Below are 22,620 nucleotides of genomic sequence, written 5' to 3' on the forward strand. Positions count from 1 at the left end.
TCACATCAATTCACATGCAGAGTCACATTCATACTTTAGAAAATTACTACTGACAAGAATATTCACGATGAACTGGAGAAAATGGTAGTAATCCCAAGAGCTGCTCCAGCTGCCCAGGGGAAAAATAAAGACTTGAACCAAGAAAGAGGCAGTAAGGATAAAGAGAAAGATAGGTTAGAACTCTATTAGCCATTAAGGTAGCCACTAGCTACATGTGGCTACTGAGTACTTGAAATGTAGCTAGTCTGAATTAAGACGTGCTATAAGTATAAAATATCATATTTTAAAGACAGTATGAGAATAAGAATCAAAAACATCTTACTAATAATTTCATACTGATTGCATGTTGAAACAAAATTTTAGGTATACCAATTATATAAACTATAAAACTAAAGTTAGTTTCACCTGTTTATTTTGACTTTTTAAATGTGGCTATTATGAAAGCTTAATTACATATGTGGCTTGCATCAAATTGCTATTGGACAATGCTAGGTTAGATATTAAAGAGATGAAATGACAGATCTCTGTAACTAACTTGTAGAAGTGTGATAAAATTAGGATTTCTTAATTTAGGCTTGAGCAATTAAGACGAATGGTGAGTACCAATTGTTAAAAGTAGAAATCATCTGAGTTAAGGCACTAACTGGACTTTGGGAAGACAAAGTCTAGTAGGCAGTTGTATATATAAAGGTTAGAAATGCTAGAAACATCAAGGTTAGACAGATAATTAATATCTTAAGTAATCAACATTTAAATGGTATCAAGGCCATGGATATGAATCCAAATACAGCATACAGAGTAGGAAGCAGGCCAAGAAGCAACACCAACATCCCATCATAATCACCTAAACAAACCTAGGAAAAGCTGAGAGAAAAGAATCAAAGAGCTCACAGAAGCATTTCAAAGGAGGTCAACTGCAGCAGCCCCCTCAAGAAGTGGTTAACTACACGAAATGCTCTGGAGTGGTCAATCAATGGATACAAAAAAATCTACTTATGGTTACTGGAAACCACTGTCAAAGCTGTATCAATGGAAAGATAGGGGAAGAAGGCAGACTGGAAATAAATAAGCAGAAAAAAAAAAACTACAGGAAGTGAATATAAGCAATTATTTTTTAATGCTTATCTTTGAAGAGAAGAACAATAGGACAGAAGCCAGAAAATACAAGGTCAAGAGTTTTAAGCACTTAAAAAAAAAAAAAGGCAGATAGTTCTATTTGTGTGAATGGTAATAGGAAACACCAAGTAGTAGACAAAGTTAAATAGGACACAGATAACATTTATGGAATGATGGACAGGATTTTCCCTAAGTACCAGAGATAAAACAACTTGAAAATTCCAAAAAAAGAAAAGAAAGTACGGGATTTTAAGAGGTAAAGATGTGAAACAGTAACCATAAGAACAGAGAGAGAGACTAGGAATACATAGCAGCCATCCAAGCAATTTTGTCCACCTAGTTAAGGCTGAAGACCACAAATCTTTGACTGTATCCCTGAAGCCATGTAATCTTTTCCTCCAGCAGCAATCCATAACTTGAGTACAATAAAACTGGCTGTAGGAGTCATTTGAAACTTGCTTTGCAGGAAGGTACACAAAAGTACGAGATCAAGAGAGCTGACAAATACAGTTGAAGCAATTCAGTGAATGAAAATGGAGAGGATCAAGGATGGAAGGCAGGAAGTGAAGAAGACAGTAAAAAAAATAAGTTGCTGGGCGCGGAGGCTCGTGACTGTAATCCCAGCACTTTGGGAGGCCGAGGTGGGCAGATCACCTGAGGTCAGGAGTTCGAGATCAGCCTGACCAACATGGAGAAACCCCACCTCTACTAAAAACACAAAATTAGCCAGTCGTGGTGGGGTATGCCTGAAATCCCAGCTACTTGGGAGGCTGAAGCAGGAGAATCCCTTGAACCTGGGAGGCGGAGGTTGCAGTGAGCCAGGACAGTGCTACAGCACTCCAGCCTGGGCAACAGAGCGAGATGCTGTCTCCAAAAATTAAAAAAATAAAATGAGGCCAGGCATGGTGGCTCATGCCTGTAATCCCAGCACTTTGGGAGGCCGAGAGGCAGGTGGATCATCTGAGGTCAGTCAGGAGTTCGAGACCAGCCTGGCCAACATGGTGAAATCCCGTCTCTACTAAAAATACAAAAATTAGCCGGGCATGGTGGCACGCAACTGTAATCCCAGCTACTCAGGAGGCTGAGGCAGGAGAATCATCTAAACCCCGGAGGTGGAGGTTGCAGTGAGCTGAGATCGTGCCACTGCACTCCACCCTGGGTGATAGAGTGAGACTCCATTTCAAAATAAAAATAAAATTAATAAAGTGAGTATTAGTGCCCAGTACTGGGTGACGATGTGGAAAAAGAAACACTCTCCTACATGACTTTTGGAATATAAACTTAAACCACCTACCTAAAGAGCAATTTAACCATGTGGACCAAACACTGAAGTTTTTATTCTCTTAAATTCAACAAATTCCACTTTCAGAAATGAATAGTCTTGAGAATCATACATGATTAAGATAAAAGAATATTCAACAAAGCACTGCTCATAATAGTAAAAAATTGTAACAATTTTTGATGAGTTCTAAAGACAAGTGAAACTAAAATTATATTACAGTACCTCCATGTATTAAAATGGTAAGGTTTTAGAAAAATATGCATGGACAGATAATGATATATTGACTAGAAGAACATTCTTAAACACTCGTCACAGGAGAACATCAAAGAAATTGGTGGAGTAAATACTTGAGAAAATTCTGCTTCATTAAAAGCAAGGAGAAAACTGACACAAACTGTTCAAATCAACTTACTTAAAATTCTGGAAATTAAATAAAAGCTTGCAGGTCTCCATGTAATGTTTATTCAAGAAAAGGGACTGAGTCTTGGTAAAAACAGCAGCTCTTGCATTTTAACTTGCCCATTCTCATCTCTCTACCTCTACACTAGCCTTGAAAACCAACAGCACACCATGTGATGGTGTGCTGCCACACTGTATTATTTGAAATATTTAAAATGTCTAGTATTCAAGAGAAAATCATGAGCCTTGCCAAAAAAACCTCAAAAGTGCATGGCCCACATACAGGAGAGAAAAGCAACAGTCCTTGAGAAAGCCCAGACATTAAACAAATACTTTAAACCTGCTATTTTAGATATGTTCAAAGAACTAAAGAAAAGTCTAAAAAACTGTCAAGTATGAAAACAATGTTCATCAAATAGAGAATATCAAAATTTTTTTTAAATCCTGGAGTTGAAAAATATAATAAATGAAATGAAAGTATTCACTAGAGAAGCTCAACAAAAGATTGCAGCTTGCAGAAAAAAGAATCACCCCAAACCTGAAAACGGGTTAAATAACATTAACCAATTTAAGTAAAGAAAGAAAAATGAACAGAGCCAGAAACCTACAGAACAAAATCAAACATGAAGTAGGGGAAGGAAGGAGAAAAGGGGTGGGTCAGAAGGAAGGGGTATATCTTCAGAATGTATATTCTTCAGAATGTATATCTGAAGAAACAGAACTGAAAACTTCCCAAATCTGAAGAAAAACATTAGTCTCAACATCAAAAGCTCAACAAACTGAATAAGACAAAATCAAAGAGACCCGCACATCATAATCAAACTGTCAAAACCCAAAAACAGGGAATACTGAAAGCAGTTTATGAGAAGCAACTATATGTATAAGAGACTGTAAATAAGAATAATAGCTGACATCCTATCAGAAACCATGGAGGCCAGAAAGCAAAATGATAACATATTCCAAATGTTGAGAGAAAAAGACTGTCAACCAAATGAGCTATGATGGTGCCACTGCACTCCAGCCTGATTGACAGAGTGAGATCCTGTTTAAAAAAAAAAAAAAAAAGAGATGTAGAAAACAGCAAAATCACAGGTTCCCAAATCATATCACTACTTAGATTAAATTTAACTAGATTAATGCATTTTGCTGTTTCAGGTATAATAGGACTCCAATCAAAAGGTAAAGAATGGCTACGTGGATTTTTAAAAGTAAGATCCAACTATATGGTGCCTACCTGAGACATGTTTTAGAATCACAAACACAAACAGGTTGAAAAAAAAGGACAGAAAACAACAAGAGAGAGCTGAAGTAGCTACACTAATATCAGAAAACACAGACTTAAAAGACAAATCTTGTTACCACAAAGAAGGATATTTTATACTGATTGAAGGACCAATCCATTGAGAAGATAGAACAATATTAAGCACATACGTCTCTAACAAAGGAGTCCTCAAATTGCACAAAGCTAAGAAAATGAAAGGTAGAAATAAAACAATTGAACAGTAATAGCTGACCTTCAACACCCTACTTTCAATAATGGTTGTAAAACAACTAGACAGATGATAAAGAAGCAGAAGACTCAACAACACTACAAAACAACTAGACCTAACACATAGCTATACAACATTCCACCCAAAAACAGCAAAACACATTCTTCTCAAATGCACATGGAATATTCTCCAGAATAGATCACAAAACAAGTCTCAATTTAAATGGGTTGAAAATCATACAAAGTATATTCTTCATCCACTACAGAATGAAGTTAGAAATCAACTGCAGAGAGAAATTTGGAAAATCCACACGTTTGTTAAAATTAAACACTACACTCTTTAATAATCAATAGGTCAAAAACTAAACCACAAGGGATACTGGAAAATACTTCGAGACGAATGAAACTAAAAACACAACATACCAAAATGTATTGAATGCAGCTAAATCAGTGCTTAGAAGGAAATTTATAGCTGTAAATGCCTATATTAAAAAGAAAGATTTCGTATCATAACCTTCCATCTCAAGAAACTAGAAAAAGAACAAATTAAACCCAGAACAGCGAAAACAAAATAAGGAAATGATTATTTGAGCAGAAATGAATGAAATACATAATAGAAACATTAACAAAATCATAGTTGGTTCACTGAAAAGATCAACAAAATTGACAAAACCTTAGCTAAACTGACCAAGAAAAAAAAAACAGAACACTCAAATTACTGAAATCAGAAATGAAAGAAGGGAAATCACTACCAATCTTTCAGAAATAAAAAGGAACCTATGAACAATTAATTCCATGCTGACAACAAATCAGATTATAACCTAGAGGAAATGCAAAAATCTCTAGAAAGACATAAACTACCAAAACTGACTTAAGAAGAAACAGAAAATCTGAATAGTCCTATAATAGATTAGTAATAAAAAATAACTAATACACACACACCCCAAAAAAGCAAAAACACAACTTTCGACAAAGCCCATGCCCAGATGTCTTCACTGGTAAATTCTACCAAATGTTTAAAGGTAGTACAATCCTGGCCGGGTGCGGTGGCTCAAGCCTGTAATCCCAGCACTTTGGGAGGCCGAGACGGGTGGATCATGAGGTCAGGAGTTCGAGACCATCCTGGCTAACACGGTGAAACCCCGGCTCTACTAAAAATACAAAAAACTAGCCGGGCGAGGTGGCGGGCGCCTGTAGTCCCAGCTACTCGGGAGGCTGAGGCAGGAGAATGGCGTAAACCCAGGAGGCGGAGCTTGCAGTGAGCTGAGATCCGGCCACTGCACTCCAGCCTGGGCGACAGAGCGAGACTCCGCCTCAAAAAAAAAAAAAAAGGTTGTACAATCCTTCAAAAACTAGTCCAAGAAATAGAAGAGGATGAAATACTTCCCAACTCATTTTATGAGTCCAGTTTTACTCTGATACCAAAACCCAACCAACATCTCATATGGATGCAAAAAAAATCAACAAGGTACTAGCAAACCAAATCCAGCAATAAAAAGGGATTATACACCATAAGCAATGGGATATATTCCAGAATGAATATGTTGGTTTTACATATGAAAATTAATCAATGTAATACACTAAATTAAAACCCACACACAACAAACACATAATCATCTCAGTAGACACAGAAAACACAATTGATAAAAATTCAACAATCTTTCAACGATAAACACACTTAACACCCTAGACATACAAGGGAACGTCAACCTCATAAAGCACATCTCAGAAAACCCATAATGATGAAAGACTGAATGCTTTCACTCTAAAATCAAGAACAAGACAAAAGATGTCTATCATTGCCACTTCTAATCAACACAGTTCTGGAGGTTCCAGAAAAGGCATTTGGTAAAATAAAGAAATAAAGTGCATCTAGATTGTAAAGTAATGTAAGTAGTATTTGCAGGTGATATCTTATAAATAAAAAATCCAAAAGAATCCACAAAAATAAAAAAAACTATAGGAACTAATAAAGTTGCATGATATAAGATCAATATACAAAAATCAATTGCATTTCTATAAAAAAATTAAGAAAAAATTCCATTTGCGATAGCATCAAGAATAAAATACTTATAAATAAATTTAACAAAAGGAAACGTAAGTCTTATACATGAGAACTATAAAAATGTTGTTTACAAAAACTGAAGACCTAAATAAACAGAAGATATTTTGTATTAATGGAGTGGAAGACTTAATATTGTTAAGATGGCAATATTCTTCAAATTGACATACAAATTCAACACCATGGCTATCAATATCCTTGCTGGCCTACTTGTAGAAATTAGTAAACTAATCATATAGTTCAGATGGACATTCAAGGGAACCAGGATAACCAAAACAATTTTGAAACAGAACAAAGTTGGAAGACTCACACTCCCTAATTTCAAAACTTACTGCAAAGTTAGTCATCAAAACAGTATGGTACTGCCATTAAGAATATACAGATCAATAAAAAACAAATGAGAATTCACAAAAAAACCCTTACATTTATAACCAATTGTTTTCACAGAATCAACAATAAGTGGTGAAACTACTGGATAGCCACATACAAAAGAATGATTCCTATCTCACACCATACACAAAAGTTACTCAAAATGGATCAACAACCAAAACATAAAGGTCTAAAACTGTAAAACTCTTAGAAAACATAGGGGTAAATTTTCATGACCTTCGATTACAAATGCTTTCTTGACTATGACATGAAAAGCACATGCAGTAAGTAGATAAATTGGACTTCATCAAAATTAAAAATGCCTATACTTCACAGAACACTATCAAGAAAGTGAAAAAAAACACTGTGGAATTGTAGGAACTACCTGCAAGTCTTCTATACGATAAAGGACTTATATCCAGAATCTATAAAGAATTCTTACAACTGAACAGTAATAAGACAACTTCATTAAAAACTCAGCAAAGCATTTTAACAGACACTCCTGCAAAGGTGTACAAATTGCCAATAAGCACATGAAAAGATGTTCAACATCATTAGGGAAATGCAAATTAAAACCACAATGATACCAGCTCACACCCAGTAGGATCGTTTTAAAAGACAGGCAATAACAAGTGTGGACAAGAATGTGGAAAAATTGGAACTCTCATACACTGCTGGTAGAAATGTAAAATAGGGCAGCTGCTTCAGCAGTTTGGCAGTTCTTCACAGAGTTAAACTAGAGTTACACTATGATCCAGCAATTCTATCCTTAGGTATATATCCAAGAAAATTGAAAACTATAGGTCCACACAAAAGCTTGTACTCAAAACATTCACAGCAGCATTATCCGTAATAGTAAAAAAGTAGAAACAATCCAAATATCAACTAATGAATGGATAAATGAAATATGGTAGTATATATACAACAGAACAATATCCAGCAATAAAATGGAATGAAGTACTACTGAGATATGCTACAACACAGACAAAACTTGAAAACACTGCTAAGTGAAATATGCCAGTCACAAAAGTCACATTATATGATTCCAGTTATATAAAATGTCCAAGACAGACAAATCCATAGAAATGGAAAGTAAATTAGTGGTTGCCAGGACAAGAGAAGAGGAGGGATGGGGACTGATCATTAATGGCTCCAAGGTTTCATTTGGGCCTGATGAAAATGTCCTAAAAGTAGACAGTGACAATGGTTGCACAACCCTGAATACACAAAAAACCACAAAATTACACACTTTCAAGGGGTGTATTTTACGGCATGCAAATTATCTCAATAAATCTGTGATAAAAACAAGCATGTACTGTACACTACCTTTCACATATAAATTGTTACATCTCCTTTCTCACACATATCTTCTCACATGTGCAAAAAAAAATTCACAAAAAATCAATCAGATACTCACAAGATCCATCACCTCTATCAATGTGTGGGGAAGTGGTAGAAAAAAGGAGAATGAGAACAGGGTAAAAGAAAGGTAGGAGGAATACTAAATCTATTAACACCATGGTAATTTTCCATATATCCCCATTAAAAAAACAAAATCAGTCAGGATGTGAAAAGAAATAGTAACAAATAAAACTAACTATTTCAGAAGAATAACATGAAGACACTGAAGGGGATGGAGCAGAAAAGAACATAACTAACTTTGGCAAAAAGTATTTTGATTAGTATAAGATAGTATATTAACTAACAGTATTGGTATTGTATAAAGCTAAAGACAAAAAAGCACACACAAATATTATACTCTAGCAAGTAAGCATATTACATAGTTTTGAAGTTACAGCTATGTGTACAATAGATTTTTCCAAGTATGTAAATAAATTGCAGATGAAAGCCAGGTTTCTCAATGTTGAAGAAAGGAGCTACAAGGAAAAGAGAAAGGCTAGAATGAACTCTGCATTAATAGATTGGAATCGATGTACCAGTATAAATTCATGGTTTTTAGTATACATATGCATATATTTTTATACACATATACAGAAATACAGATGTATATATATAAATTCATACATTGCCTACCTCTGTCTGCTCAAAACATCTACTAGAAGCAGGGACACTCCAACAGCAATGAACACTTCTGGCACCTAGATCTTGTTTTCTAATTATTATTCTCAAATAAAGGTTGCTGGACTCCTTGGACAATGGTTGCTTCCAAGGCTTAGGCAGAAAAAATACAAGATAAACTAGAAAGTAAAGAAGTACCCCTAAAAATGGTGGGGGCATTCTGAAAGGATAAACGAGAGCCACCTGAAAGGGCTCTCAATGGACAATTGAACAATAAAACAATGAAAAAATTAATATATAACTGAACTGATGAATAAATAAAACAGCTCTTCCTTACCACAATAGAATCCCAGCTTTAAAATGTAGCATGATGTAAAAAGAAAATCACCAGTAACACAAACAGCACAGTAAAACTGCCATAGGCAAGAATCATTGACAAGATACTAAAGTTAGTGGGTAAAAATATAATGAGAAATAGGGTATTTGTACAGTCCAACAAAAAACTAGTACCTAAAATATAAAAAGAACCCTTACAATTCATTAAGACAAATAACCCAATTTAAAAATGGACCAAAGATTTCAATGGACCACCAAAGGTGACAAACAGATGGCAAATAAGCACAGGAGATCCTCAACATCATTAGTCATTAGGAAAATACAAATTAAAATTACAGTAAGTTATCACTACAAATCTATAAGAATGAGTAAAATTAAAAGCAGTGACCATTCCAAGTGTTGGTGAGCATGTGGAACAAGTTGAATTCTTATTCACTGGGGGTGAAAATGTAAAATGTTAATAATATATTGTAAAATAATTTTGCAACGTAAAAATTAAACATACACCTACTATATTACTTACCCCAAGTATTTACCAAAGAGAAATGAAACGTTGTGCCACTATCATTACAGCTTTTTTTAAAAATTTACAGAAAAAGCATGAAAGAATACTCTCCAACTTTTAACAGTTTCCCCAGTGACCAGCACACAGCAGGTACAAAACACATACTTGTTAAATGAATGAACTTGATTGTTGAAGTTCTAAACTAATGACTTAACAGCAATACTACCAATAGTTAACATCAACATTACAGTAATATAATTATCAATATATTACTGATGTAATGAACTTAATGTCAATACTACAACTTTATTTTATTTATTTATTTTTTTTTTGAGACGGAGTCTTGCTCTGTCGCCCGGGCTGGAGTGCAGTGGCCGGATCTCAGCTCACTGCAAGCTCCACCTCCCGGGTTCACGCCATTCTCCTGCCTCAGCCTCCCAGCTTGGATTACAGGCGCCCGCCACCTCGCCCGGCTAGTTTTTTTGCATTTTTTAGTAGAGACGGGGTTTCACCATGTTAGCCAGGATGGTCTCGATCTCCTGACCTCGTGATCCGCCCGTCTCGGCCTCCCAAAGTGCTGGGATTACAGGCTTGAGCCACCGCGCCCGGCAATACTACAACTTTAACTGGTAGTCTCTTATTTCAAAGAGTTCAAAAGCACCGATACACTACCAAATGTGAAATGATCAATATCCCAAGTTACTTACCATGTCACGGTTGGTAAAAGCTTCTCAGAATGGGTAGTTTTGATATGGGCCTTCCTTAACATACGATAGGACTTCAAGGCAGGTACAAACACCATAAGCAGAAGCAAGAATACTAATTACTGGCCAAGTGCAGTGGCTCACTCCTGTAATCTCAGAACTTTGGGAGGCTGAGGCAGGCAGATCACCTGAGCTCGGGAGTCTGAGACCAGCTTGGTCAACATGACAAAACCCCATCCCTACAAAAATACAAAAAAATTAGCTAGGCGTGGTGGCACACGCCTGTAATCCCAGCTACTGGGGAGGCCAGTAGCTGAACCCAGGAGAGAATCAGAATCGCTTAAACCCAGGAGGTGGTGGTTGCAACAGCGAGCCGAGATCACGCCACTGCACTCCAGCCCGGGTGACAGAGCGAGACTCTTTCCAAAAAAAAAAGGAATACTGAACATTACTCATTATAAGTAGGAAAAGGTCAAACCAAGGAGGTGCTAAAATGCTAGCCTAAAAGTCTTTAATATATAAAAGATTCATAAGGCAGTATACGCGCAGCTAGCTAGAAATCTGAATTCCAGTATCTGCTGTAACTTATTTGTGTTCTGGTGGGTAAATTACACAACCTTTCTGAGAATTGTGTTCTGGTGGGTAAATTACACAACCTTTGAGCCTTAGATTGGGATAATGTTGTAAGGTATATATAAAACAATTAATATAAAGGGTTTGGCACGTCACATACAGTAAGTACAATAAATGACAGTTGTTATAGTGATTGTGCTACAGATGATAGTTATTATTAATGCCTCTGGACTTATATCTTGCAGAAAAGTCATTCCCAAACCTGGCTATAATCAGAAGAATATGGGGAGCTTTTGATTAAAAATAGAAATCTGCGCCTCAGTCTAGAAGTAGGGAATTAGAATCTTGCTAATAGAGCCCAAGAAATAATACTTTTAACAAGAGCTCTAGAAGCCAATACTATAAATAATAGACAGATATTTATTTTACTATAATAGGTAAGTTATTTTGTAAAAGTAGTATTTTAGGCATAGTAATTTTTAAATATTTATTTATTAAATGAAGTGGGAAGAGACTGGAAGCCATAAGAACAATGAGGAAACTACCCTATGGGGGAAAAAAAGGTCCTTTGTTCACCTTAGCTAGATTCTAATTGTTAAATGAAATCCACTACCAACCAACCAGAACTAGAATACACATCCTTCAATTAAAAAGCAATGGAGCCTCCCAAAACTTTCAACACAGATTCAAATAAAAGATGTTTCCATTAAGCATAAAACCCCCATACCTCTGACATTTCCCTTACCCCTGGCGAGTACTAATGTTGATGGTGCATTTATATCATATATCTTGCTATATTTGCATGTCTGTAGTATTATCTCTGCATTTCCTCTGTGTTGACCAAATGTTTAGCTTTCAAAAAGAAAGGGATTTCAACTTTTCAGCAAATCCAAAACTATTCCAAAATTTCGAAAAACATGGGGAGAAAGGGTGTGGGGCCTATGTCTATGTAATTACCTCTCTAACAGCACAGCACCATGCACTAACACAAACCTAAGTATTTTTGGTGGGTCTACTTGCCAGCTAAGTCATTATAGTTATCTTTTTCACCCATGGTTGAAGTCGAGTTAGCCATCTCCCTAAACATTTCTTTCTTTCTTTCTTTTTTTTTTTTGGAGACAGAGTCTCATTCTGTCACCCAGACTGGAGTGTAGTGGATTTACCCTGGCTCACGGCAACCTCTGCCTCCTAGGTTCAAGCAATTCTCCTGCCTCAGCCTCCTGAGTAACTGGGATTACAGGCACCAACCACCATTCTGGCTAATTTTTTTGTTTGTTTGTTTTGTGTTTATTTTTGAGATATTCAAGCGATTCTCCTGCCTCAGCCTCCTGAGTAGCTGGGATTATAGGCACCCGCCACCACGCCAGGCTAATTTTTGTATTTTTAGTAGAGACAGGGTTTCACCATCTTGGCCAGGCTGGTCTTGAACTCCTGACCTCATGATCCACCCGCCTCGGCCTCCTGAAGTGCTGGGATTACAGGCACGAGCCACCGCGCACGGCCTTAATTTCTGTATTTTTAGTAGAAACAGGGTTTCACCATGTTGGCCACGCTGCTCTCAAACTCCTGACCTCAAGTGATCTGCCCGCCTCAACCTCCCAGAGTGCTGGGACTACAGATGTGAACCATTGCCACCATGCCCGCCTCTTAATAAGCAAGCTTCTAAGCCCCACCTCCCACCTAGTGAGTTACAGAGTCTCCAAAAGCGTTAAGCATTAGAAACGTTTCCAATGCTGGTCCAGGGTTTAGGAGCACTAACACACCCCTAATTACAACCTTAAAATATATATGTATATATATCTAGAAAGAATACAAATGACTGAAATAACATTTTTCCTCTTGTGGTTAATTTGTTTAAATTAATCATAAAAGAAATCAAGTTTATATACTAAACTTTTATTATTAGAAATACTTTAAAATGTTAATATTTGAGAGTACATTAGTTCCTGGAAAATTTTTCCTTGTATAAATTACCTCATACCCCAAAATGCTACATGTACTAAATAAGGTGGTACTCTCCTTATTTTTAAAAAAAACAACATAAACGGAAAGAACTAAGATAAAATTACTATGAGAATTTTGCCTCCTCTTACATAAATAATGATCTCATTCAAAATATTTACTGTAGTCTCTAAAACTGAAGGACAATACATACTAAAATCTTCCTCAAAAGAAAGAACTTGGCTGGGCAAGTGGCTCACACCTGTAATCCCAGCACTTTGGGAGGCCAACGTGGGCAGATTGCCTCAGGTCAGGAGTTTGAGACCAGTCTGGCCAATACGGTGAAACCCTGTCTCTACTAAAAATACAAAAAAATTATCCAGGCGTGCTGGCATGCGCCTGTAACCCCAGCTACTCGGGAGGCTGAGGCAGAAGAATTGCTTGAACCAGGGAGGTGGAGGTTGCAGTGAGCCGAGGTCTCACCACTGGACCCCAGCCTGGGTGACAGAGCAAGCCTCTGTCTCTAAAAAAAAAAAAAGAACTCATTAACTCATTACAATTTGAATGGACAATAAGAATATACAAGGATACAAAATGTCACTCCTGCAAAAAAACACTAGCATAATCCTGAGTCTGAAACAACTGCTGCTGTGAAATATACCAGCAGAAATTTTAAATAAGTAAACATTTGGCCAGGCGCAATGGCTCACGCCTGTAATCCCAGCACTTTCGGAGGCTGAGGCAGGTGGATCATAAGATCAGGAGATCAAGATCATCTCTGTCTCTACTAAAAATACAAAAAAATAGCTGGGCGTGGTGGCAGGCACCTGTAGGCCCAGCTACTCAGGAGACTGAGGCAGGAGAACGGTGTGAAGCCGGGAGGTGGAGCTGGCAATAAGCTGAGATCACGCCACTGCACTCTAGCCTGGACGACAGAGCAAGACTCCGTCTCAAAAAAAAAAAGGAAACATTTTAGTACTACCTAAGAAAGTGGAGACCTCAGTCTGTCTAACTTTGAAGGACAAGGAAATTTCACACAAATCACTTTATTCTAGTTTCCTTCAACTCTGTTCACAAATTCACTTACTAAACATAAAAATTCAAAGCACAAATGAAAACATTTACAATTATTGGAAAATGCTAATTTTCCATCCTAGATGTCTTCCTAGTACTGAGACCCTACAAGACAAGTCCACTTGGATGTCCCCCAGGCCTCTCAATTTCATGTTTCAAATTACCTATTTCAAGAAATAGCATCTACTCATCTACCCATTCACTCAAGTCAGAAAGCTCAAATATTCTGGACTCATTACTCATCACCCACATCTTCCCTAATACCTCACAACCATCCCCCTCATGTCTTTTCCCACTGCCCTGCTTCTGACCAATTTTTAGTCCTAAACTGCTAGATTAAACTCCCTCAATTTAATGGCTCCAACCTGGTGCCCTGTCAACTCTCAACAGAGAGAATTATCATTGCGATTCTTAAGATTACCACTTTTCTTTTAAAGTCTTCAATAAAGATTTTTGGCCGGGCGCGGTGGCTCAAGCCTGTAATCCCAGCACTTTGGGAGGCCGAGACGGACGGATCACGAGGTCAGGAGATCGAGACCATCCTGGCTAACATGGTGAAACCCCGTCTCTACTAAAAAATACAAAAAACTAGCCGGGCGAGGTGGCAGGCGCCTGTAGTCCCAGCTACTCGGGAGGCTGAGGCAGGAGAATGGCGTGAAGCCGGGAGGTGGAGCTTGCAGTGAGCTGAGATCCGGCCACTGCACTCTAGCCTGGGCTACAGAGCGAGACTCCGTCTCAAAAAAAAAAAAAAAAAAAAAAAAAGATTTTTAAATTCTCAGCACAGCAATACCAGTTGCCTACTTACCTCTTCTAATCTCATAACCTGATACTAACAGGATTTCTCAGTATAGAATAATTATCTTCACTCCTTCACCTCCTTTCCCTAATCACTCCTACCAACTTTTAAAGATTCACCTTCTCCAGCATGGAAAAGGTATCCTGTTTTGAACTTTCACTGTATGTTCTACATACCTTTATATCATATCACAAATTTTTTACTAAATGCAAGCCAGTTATAGGGATACAAAGGTGAACAAAACACAGTCCTAGACTTTAAGCACAGTGGAGGCAGAAAAACAAAGTCAACTGCAATACAGTCTGGTAAGTTTCTTTAACACCTCAGTGTTTATTATATGCCAGGCATCACGCTAAGATTTTTTCAAATACTATCTCATTTACTTCTCGGATAACCTTATGATTCCCACTTTACAGAGAAGGAAAAACAAAAGTTCTGTTATTTACCAAAGGTTCAGTTAAGCTTTAGAACTGAGATATGAATCCAAGTCTGAATCTAGACCCGAAACTCTTAATCACCATGCCTCTATTTCTACTGCCACAGTATTTAATTCAGTTTCCCCAGTGGCCAGCACACAGCAAGTACAAAACGTGTATTTGTTAAATGAATGAACTTGATTGTTGAAGTTCTAAACCAATGACTTAACAGCAATATTACCAATATTTAACATCAATGTTATGGTAATATAACATCAATACGTTATTTATATAATGACAATGTCAATACTACAACCTTTAAGTTGTAGTCTCCTGCTTCAAAGAGTTCAAAAACTAACATTGTTAGTGTATTTGTTAGATACCCTAACAAATGTGAAAAGATCAATATCCCAAGTGACTCATCATGTCATAGTTGGTAACAGCAAAACACTGGAAATTAACGTCTATCAGAGGCAGACATGTTAAACAAATCATAATATATCCCATATCACGGTCTATCCATATGCTATGGTCTTGGTGTGTTGTCCCAAAATTTGTATGTTGATAGTTAATCACTAGTAACCGTATTAATAGGATGAATGACCTTATAAAAGAGATGCAAGGGAGCTGCTTGACCTTTTTGCTCCTTCTACTATGTTAGGGCACAGCATTTGTTCCCTCCAAAGGAAGTAGTATTTAAGGTGCCATCTTGGAAGCAGAGACACCAAACCTGAGGGCACTGTGATCTTGGACTTCCTAGCTTCCTGAATGCTTGTAAGAAATAGATTTCTGTTCCTTATAAATTACCCAGTCACAGGTATTTTGTTGGAGCAGCACAAACAGAATATAACGGTTATACAGCTGTATAAAAGAATAAGAATGCTCTTTATGTACTGATGGAATAACCCAAATTACACTAACTGGAAAGAAACATGTGGGAAATAATGTGTCTTATGCTACCAAGGGTGGGGGCAGGAAGGATACATGTTTTTAACTTCCATATGCAAAAAACACCTTTGGAAAAACATACAAGAAACTGTTAACACAGGATGCCTGAGGAGTAGGAAACTGGGTGCCCTGAGGGTAGAAGTAATAAGGAGACTTCACTGTATCTCTCTGTTTAACCTTTTGAATTTTGAACCAAGTGATTATACTACCTATTGGGAAAAAAAAAAAAAAAACCAGTCCGGGTGCGGTGGCTCGCGCCTGTAATCCCAGCACTTTGGGAAGCCAAGGCAGGCAGATCACGAGGTCAGGACAGACCAACAAGGTCAGCTTGCCTAACATGGTGAAACCCCATCTCTGCTAAAAATACAAAAATTAGCCAGGCGTGGTGGCATGCGCCTGTAATCCCAGCTACTCAAGAGGCTGAGGAAGGAGAATCGCTTGAGGCAGAGGTTGCAGTGAGCCGGGATCATGCTACTAGCCTGGGTGACAGAGCAAGACTCCGTCTCAAAAAAAACAAAACAACAACAAAAAACTCCCAATAAAATTTTTAAAAAGCAACCAGGCATGGTGGCTCACGCCTGTAATCCCAGCACTTTGGGAGGCCAAGGCGGGCGGACTATGAGGTCAGGCGATCAAGACCATCCTGGCTAACACGGTGAAACCCTGTCTCTACTAAAAATACAAAAAATTAGCCAGGCGTGGTGGCGGGCGCCTGTAGTCCCAGCTACCTGGGAGGCTGAGGCAGGGTGTGAACCCGCGAGGCAGAGCTTACAGGGAGCCGAGATCGCGCCACTGCACTCCAGCCTGGGCGACAGAGCGAGACTCCGTCTCAAAAAAAAAAAAAAAAAAATTAGCTGGGCATGGTGGCGCATGCCTGTAATCCCAGCTACTTGGGAGGCTGAGGCAGGAGAATCACTTGAACCGGGGAGGCGGAAGCTGCGGTGGCTGAGATCGTGCTATTGCACTCCAGCCTGTGCGACAAAAGCAAAACTCCATTTCAAAAAAAAAAATTTTTTTTTAAAAAGCAATTTCAGAAATGAAAACAGAAACATCATAACATCCATGACCATAGCTTTCTTGATTGCTATGGTGTCAATGTGTCTGATACTTTTTTGGAGTCAAATATTTGTTAAATCAATGAACAGTTTACAAAAGTTTCAAATTACCACCGCAGGAATATTTCAAATATATTTTATAAAGAATAGCAAAACTGGTGGAAAATGGTTTTGATTTTCCTGAAAACAGTCATCAGAGCCAAAGATTTTCAGGGCCCTATCCCAGGCCTATTGTTTATCACAGTGTGAAACACCACGAGAATCTGTATTCTTTGAAAAACACCACGATGATCATTTTATTTGAAATCTTATATAATAAAGAAGTTACAGGGATGGGGAGACTTTAGAAAGTTACCCAGAAAAACACACTTTAAATGAATCAACTGTATACATATATCAGTAAAGCTGTTAAAAAAAAACAAAAACAAAACAAATTCATGGCTATTAGAAATCTTATCAGTGGTTACCTGGGGCAATAGAAGGAGAACTCCAACAGGGAACAAGAAACTCTGGGATGGTGGAAATATTCTATATCTTGATTAGAATAAAGGCTACAAGATGTGTGTATGCACATCAGCAATTCATTCAACTAAATACTTAAAATCCATATATTTTATTCTATGAAAGCATACAATAATAAAGTTACTTGATAAGTTGGAAAGCATTTGGAAATGTAGATTCCTGGGTCCCTCTCCCAGAGATTGCTAATCAGTGGGTCTTTTAGTGGGAACCAGTTAATCTGCATTTTTAACTCCAGGCCATGGTTGACCCTTCAATCATATTTTGGAAAACAGTGACCTAGAATAATGTTCTATGTCCAGTAATTACTGATCATGCTTTGCAAAAACATATAAATTAATGATAAACTTTTAATACAAAAAAACTCTACGTAATTTTGATTCCCAAGTTTAGGAAATACTAAGAATACTAAGTGGTAGGAGTTCCAGGAAGAATAAGTAAAAAGTAAGACAGTTAAGGAAGCTTGTTCCTTCCAGTGCAGTGGTTTTCAACCAAGGATGATTCTGCTCCCCCACGTGTCATTTGGCAATGTTTGTAGACATTTTTTTCATTTCGCAACCGGAGAGAGCATGTGCTGCTGGCATCTTAGCATGATGACAGGAGGGATGCTGGTAAATATTGTACAATGCACAAGACAGCCCTTCCCTCCCCCAAATAATGATAAAACCTCAAATGAGAAACTCTGACCTGGAGCCTCACCTCCAATAAAGCTACCAGAAGTAGTCAGTTGTGACCCAGAGTTAAACAAAACAACAGAATTAACATGTTACAACTTCAGGAAAGTCCATTTTTTACTTCCAGATCAGTGGGGAAGGAGGAAGAATATCATCTTTATATTTTACATAAGGCAAACAAACATTGAATAAAATGCAAATGACACATGAATACCTAAGACTTAGAAAACTTAAAAATAATGTAAGCAGGAGCAGCTTTAGGCAATCCCCCCAATCACAGGGGATACTTGTGAATTCTCAGCTTTCAAAGTATAGTATCTTTTAAAGTTAACACTGGCCTAAAATATAATACTGCACATAAACTTTAGTATAACAGTCTGTTGCTGCATCATAGTTTAACCTAGTGCTATGCAAAGTGTGGTCTGTGGATCAGTGAGCAGTCTGTGAATTATCAGTTTATGTCAGAGAAACACAGAAATTTAGAGCATAAAAATGGAAATTTTAATAGCAGAATAATTTTATGTCTGTTGAAACTAATAATAAAAAATTAGGGCTTATAGTTTATCTTTCTTATTCCATTTCCACTTTTCTTATCTGCAGTATAGTCATACACTGCTTAACAATGTTTTGGTCAACAATGGACAACATTTACGACAGTGGTCCCGTAAGATTACAACGGAGCTAAAAAAAAATCGTATCACCTGTGATGACATAGCAGTCATAAGTTCATAGTACAGCACATCTTTTTTTCTATGCTCAGAAGCACAAACACTTGGCCGGGCGTGATGGCTCATGCCTATAATCCCAGCACTTTGGGAGGCTGAGGCAGGAGGATCACTTGAGGTCAGGAGTTCCAGATCAGCCTGGCCAACATGGTGAAACCCCATCTCTACTAAAAATACAAAAATTAGCTACGCCTGGTGGCAAGTGCCTGTAATGCCTGCTACTTGGGAGGCTGAGGCAGGTAAGCACCTGTAATCCCAGCTACTTGGGAGGCTGAGACAGGAGAACTGCTTGAACCCAGGTTGCAGTGAGCCAAGATTGTGCCACTGTACTCCAGCCTGGGCAGCAAGAGCGAAATTCCGTCTCAAAGAAAAAAAAAAACACGCTTACCATGTGTCATAATTGTCTACAGTAGTCAGTACAATAACAAGCTGTACAAGCTCATAGCCTAGAAGCAATAGGATACAGCCCAGGTGTATAGTAGGCTCTACGATCTAGGTTTGTGTAGGTAGACTCTATGATTTCTCAATGTACCCTATTGTTAACAATGCCTAACTGTAGTTTTTAAAATTATAATCTAACCTACTCAGACTGATGTATCTAGTGAGTAGCAAAGCCAAGATTTGCATCCATATCTAACATCAAAGCCCATGTTCTAAATCATTATTAAGATTTTGAACTCAAACCCCAATGTGTAATCCCTACATCTGGATAGCTGGACTGCACCAAGTGTAAGTCACAAGGATTTAGTGTGTGTCTGGCCTACGGCCTTCAACACTTAATGCCAGAAAAGTTGTCTCTTTGGCCCCTCTTCCCGAAGCCCATGCTCAAAGTTTAGTCTCCAGATCTCTGATGATCCAAAGGGACACATGAAGACAAAAACAAAGAAAAGATTCATCCTCAAGGCCTAAAGCAGAGTCACTGAATGCTACTCTTTTCTTTTGGAAGCCCCATAGTTTCTGGCTATGGGGGATAACATCCTCTCAAACAGAAGTAGGCCTCAGATCTCTCTAACCATGCTAGCTACATGGAGTACAGGATAAATGAATCCAAAATAAGAAAAAGTCACATGGACTAACAGTCTTTAATTTTAAAGTCCTCACACCAAGACCTCCAGCTTCTAACGTAAGGTTTAAAGATCTTACATTTGACTCATCCATACTGTACATTTTGACCACGATGCCCACCCAGTACATAATACCTGAAAGAAAATTTAACCTCCCTCAAAATATTAAGTGCAGTGTCCACTAATGGGTCACAACCTGCAGTCTTCAAAACACTGCTGTAGAGTTCAATGGTCTACATTTAACAGTATGCTCTCATCTCAGCGAACCAAACCCATAATCAAACTACCTTAATCTACTCCTTAAAACATAATTTTTATTGTTTCTATTATATAATAAAGTTTGTCTTTACAATCCAAACTTAGTACAGAAAAAGAAATATACAAAAAGGTTTTTCTCAAAACTTAGTAAAAGACATAAATCATTAATTTAAAATGTTCTACTTCTAATCAAAAATTGAAGATAGCCTATGAAGTCAAAATGTGAAACATATTTCTCAGCAGGCAATTTAGTCAGGTAGGAATTCACTATCGGCAATTCCCAGAATACAGTCTACAATGAATATGTATATCATCAAATTATAAAAGTCTGCAACTAATCTGCTCTACCACTATCCTTATTCTGACTGGTCCCCTCATCTGATCACTCTCCATTACTGAGACCTTAGAAGACAGAGATGTAACTCTTCTTCCTCCCTCTTCTCCCCAAAGCTTTGTTATTGTTGTTGTTGTTGTTCTAGCATACTCCTCTAAATTCTCCTAGGGTCTGTAAGGATTCCTAACTTGCCTTAGATTTGTTCAGAACTTCTGGCATGGATTTACTTAAAATTACTTCTATGGGAAAAAGTGCAAATCTGAACAACCAATTTTATCACAAATTTCTGAAATATAATCTTTTAACACTACCTTTCATGTATTATGTATGCATCAAGTATCTCCAAATCAAAGCCTGCAACAAAAATTGTTAAGCTACATTAGAAAAAGACAATATCCTTTCTTTTTAAAGGATGAGAACTAATTAAAACCAACTTAACATAACTTGCTGTTATTTGTTGTGAACTTGAATTCTGTAAACCTAAGATGTGGTATAATATATGGTATTTTTAATAACTGTATTATGAAGACCTGGTTCCATCATGTTGTCCCATCACAAAATAAGACAACGCTACCATGCAAATCACCTATGTAGCTTCCACATTTATTTCATAACTTCACTCAACTCTATCTCCTTTAGTCCCACCCACTGAATAGCTGAATGGGATGAAAGATTGTTTACTGCTCTCCTGCCGCCATAACCCCTCTCCCCAACCACCACCCAAACACCCCTCACTCATTCCCTTGCAGTCTGAAGAAATAAAGAATCCAACAGCAATAACTGACTTGGTCATTGTTTATATCCTCCCTTCAGTCTATCAGGATTCCATAAATTTCATCCCTACCTGTACACCTGAAGTCTAAAATACTCTCCTCCCCAAGTCTGCACATAAACTTTAGGGGGAAAAACTGACTCTACTCATCACCTGCATGTGCATAAATATGTAAAACAGGTTAAATGCTTAGGGATTTAGATTACTTGTTCATTTAGATTCTCAGGGGCACTAAGAAAGATATTCTCTTTCATCAAAATAACAAAGCCAGAAGAAAGAATTCTTCAAGCTGAACTATTTGGCAATAAACTCTCGAGAATTGTAGTTAGTTATTTCAGTAACTAAGAAAACACCTGGACGTCACAAATTCTTTCCTAGGGCTGTAAAAACCGAAATCTGAAACAGTGTACTCTTCAAAAGTAACTCAGCAAATGGAAATGTCCTAGAAAAATCTCGGTTGCTTATTTCTTACTATACAGACAGCTGAAATGGAACTCAGGAGTGGAAAATGTGAATGAAATGGCTTGTTCTTTTTCCAATATGTGGGGGAGGAAAGGAAATGAAAGGGCTCCTTAAAAGAATAACTGAGAATATTGAAATATTTTCAAAAATTAATTTCCCTCAACTTCGCCACTCCACATCTCCGCTCCCTCCCTTTTCCAGGGACCCTTCCCACCCTTTCTACCTCCTCCGGGGGGCGCCCTTTCCAGGCGTTCTTTTTCCCCTACTCCTAAAAATTAAGCCCAAATACCAAACCAAACTACCGATTCTCCGTTCTCAAGACTCGCCCGCCATCCACCGGCCTTCCGGGCTGCGCCTGGAGAGAGGCAACCCCGAGAGGCGGGAGGAGGAGCGAGGAGGCGACGCGGTCACTGGAGTTGCTGCTGCAGCCGCCGCCGCCTCCACCGCAGCCCCAGCCTGGTGCATCCTTCTTCCTCCCTCCCCGCCGCCGCCCTCCCGGGCTGGCCCACACGGCACCCTCGCCCGAGCGCTCACACTCGTCCCCACCCTCCTCGCCAGGCCCACTGCCCCACGAGGGGACTTCTGCCGAGGGGGATACGGCCGGGGACAGGAGGAGCGGGGCCGCGGGCGCCGGCGGGCACTGGAGGAGGCTGAGGGAAGGCGAAGGGACGGAGAGACGCAAAGGCAGGGCTGAAACCACCGCGCTCAGGCTGCTCCGGCCGCGGAGG

The 22,620-nt window shown here is 38.4% G+C and overlaps 1 protein-coding gene across 3 annotated transcripts in view; it reads right to left on the minus strand.

Annotated features, from left to right (window-relative positions):
* Positions 1 to 22,620, minus strand: part of SEPT7 (septin 7) — a 100,365-nt gene that overhangs the window by 77,048 nt on the left and 697 nt on the right. The window contains exon 2 of one of the 3 annotated variants that reach the window (XM_011950166.1): positions 21,912 to 21,913. The exons of the other annotated variants lie outside the window; for them this stretch is intronic. Coding sequence (XP_011805556.1) covers positions 21,912 to 21,913 — 2 coding nt within the window. The remainder of the gene's footprint in view (positions 1 to 21,911; positions 21,914 to 22,620) is intronic. 3 annotated transcript variants of the gene reach the window in all.

The sequence above is a fragment of the Colobus angolensis genome, unplaced genomic scaffold (assembly GCF_000951035.1).
Source record: "Colobus angolensis palliatus isolate OR3802 unplaced genomic scaffold, Cang.pa_1.0 Scaffold302, whole genome shotgun sequence".
NCBI classification, from domain to species: domain Eukaryota; kingdom Metazoa; phylum Chordata; class Mammalia; order Primates; family Cercopithecidae; genus Colobus; species Colobus angolensis.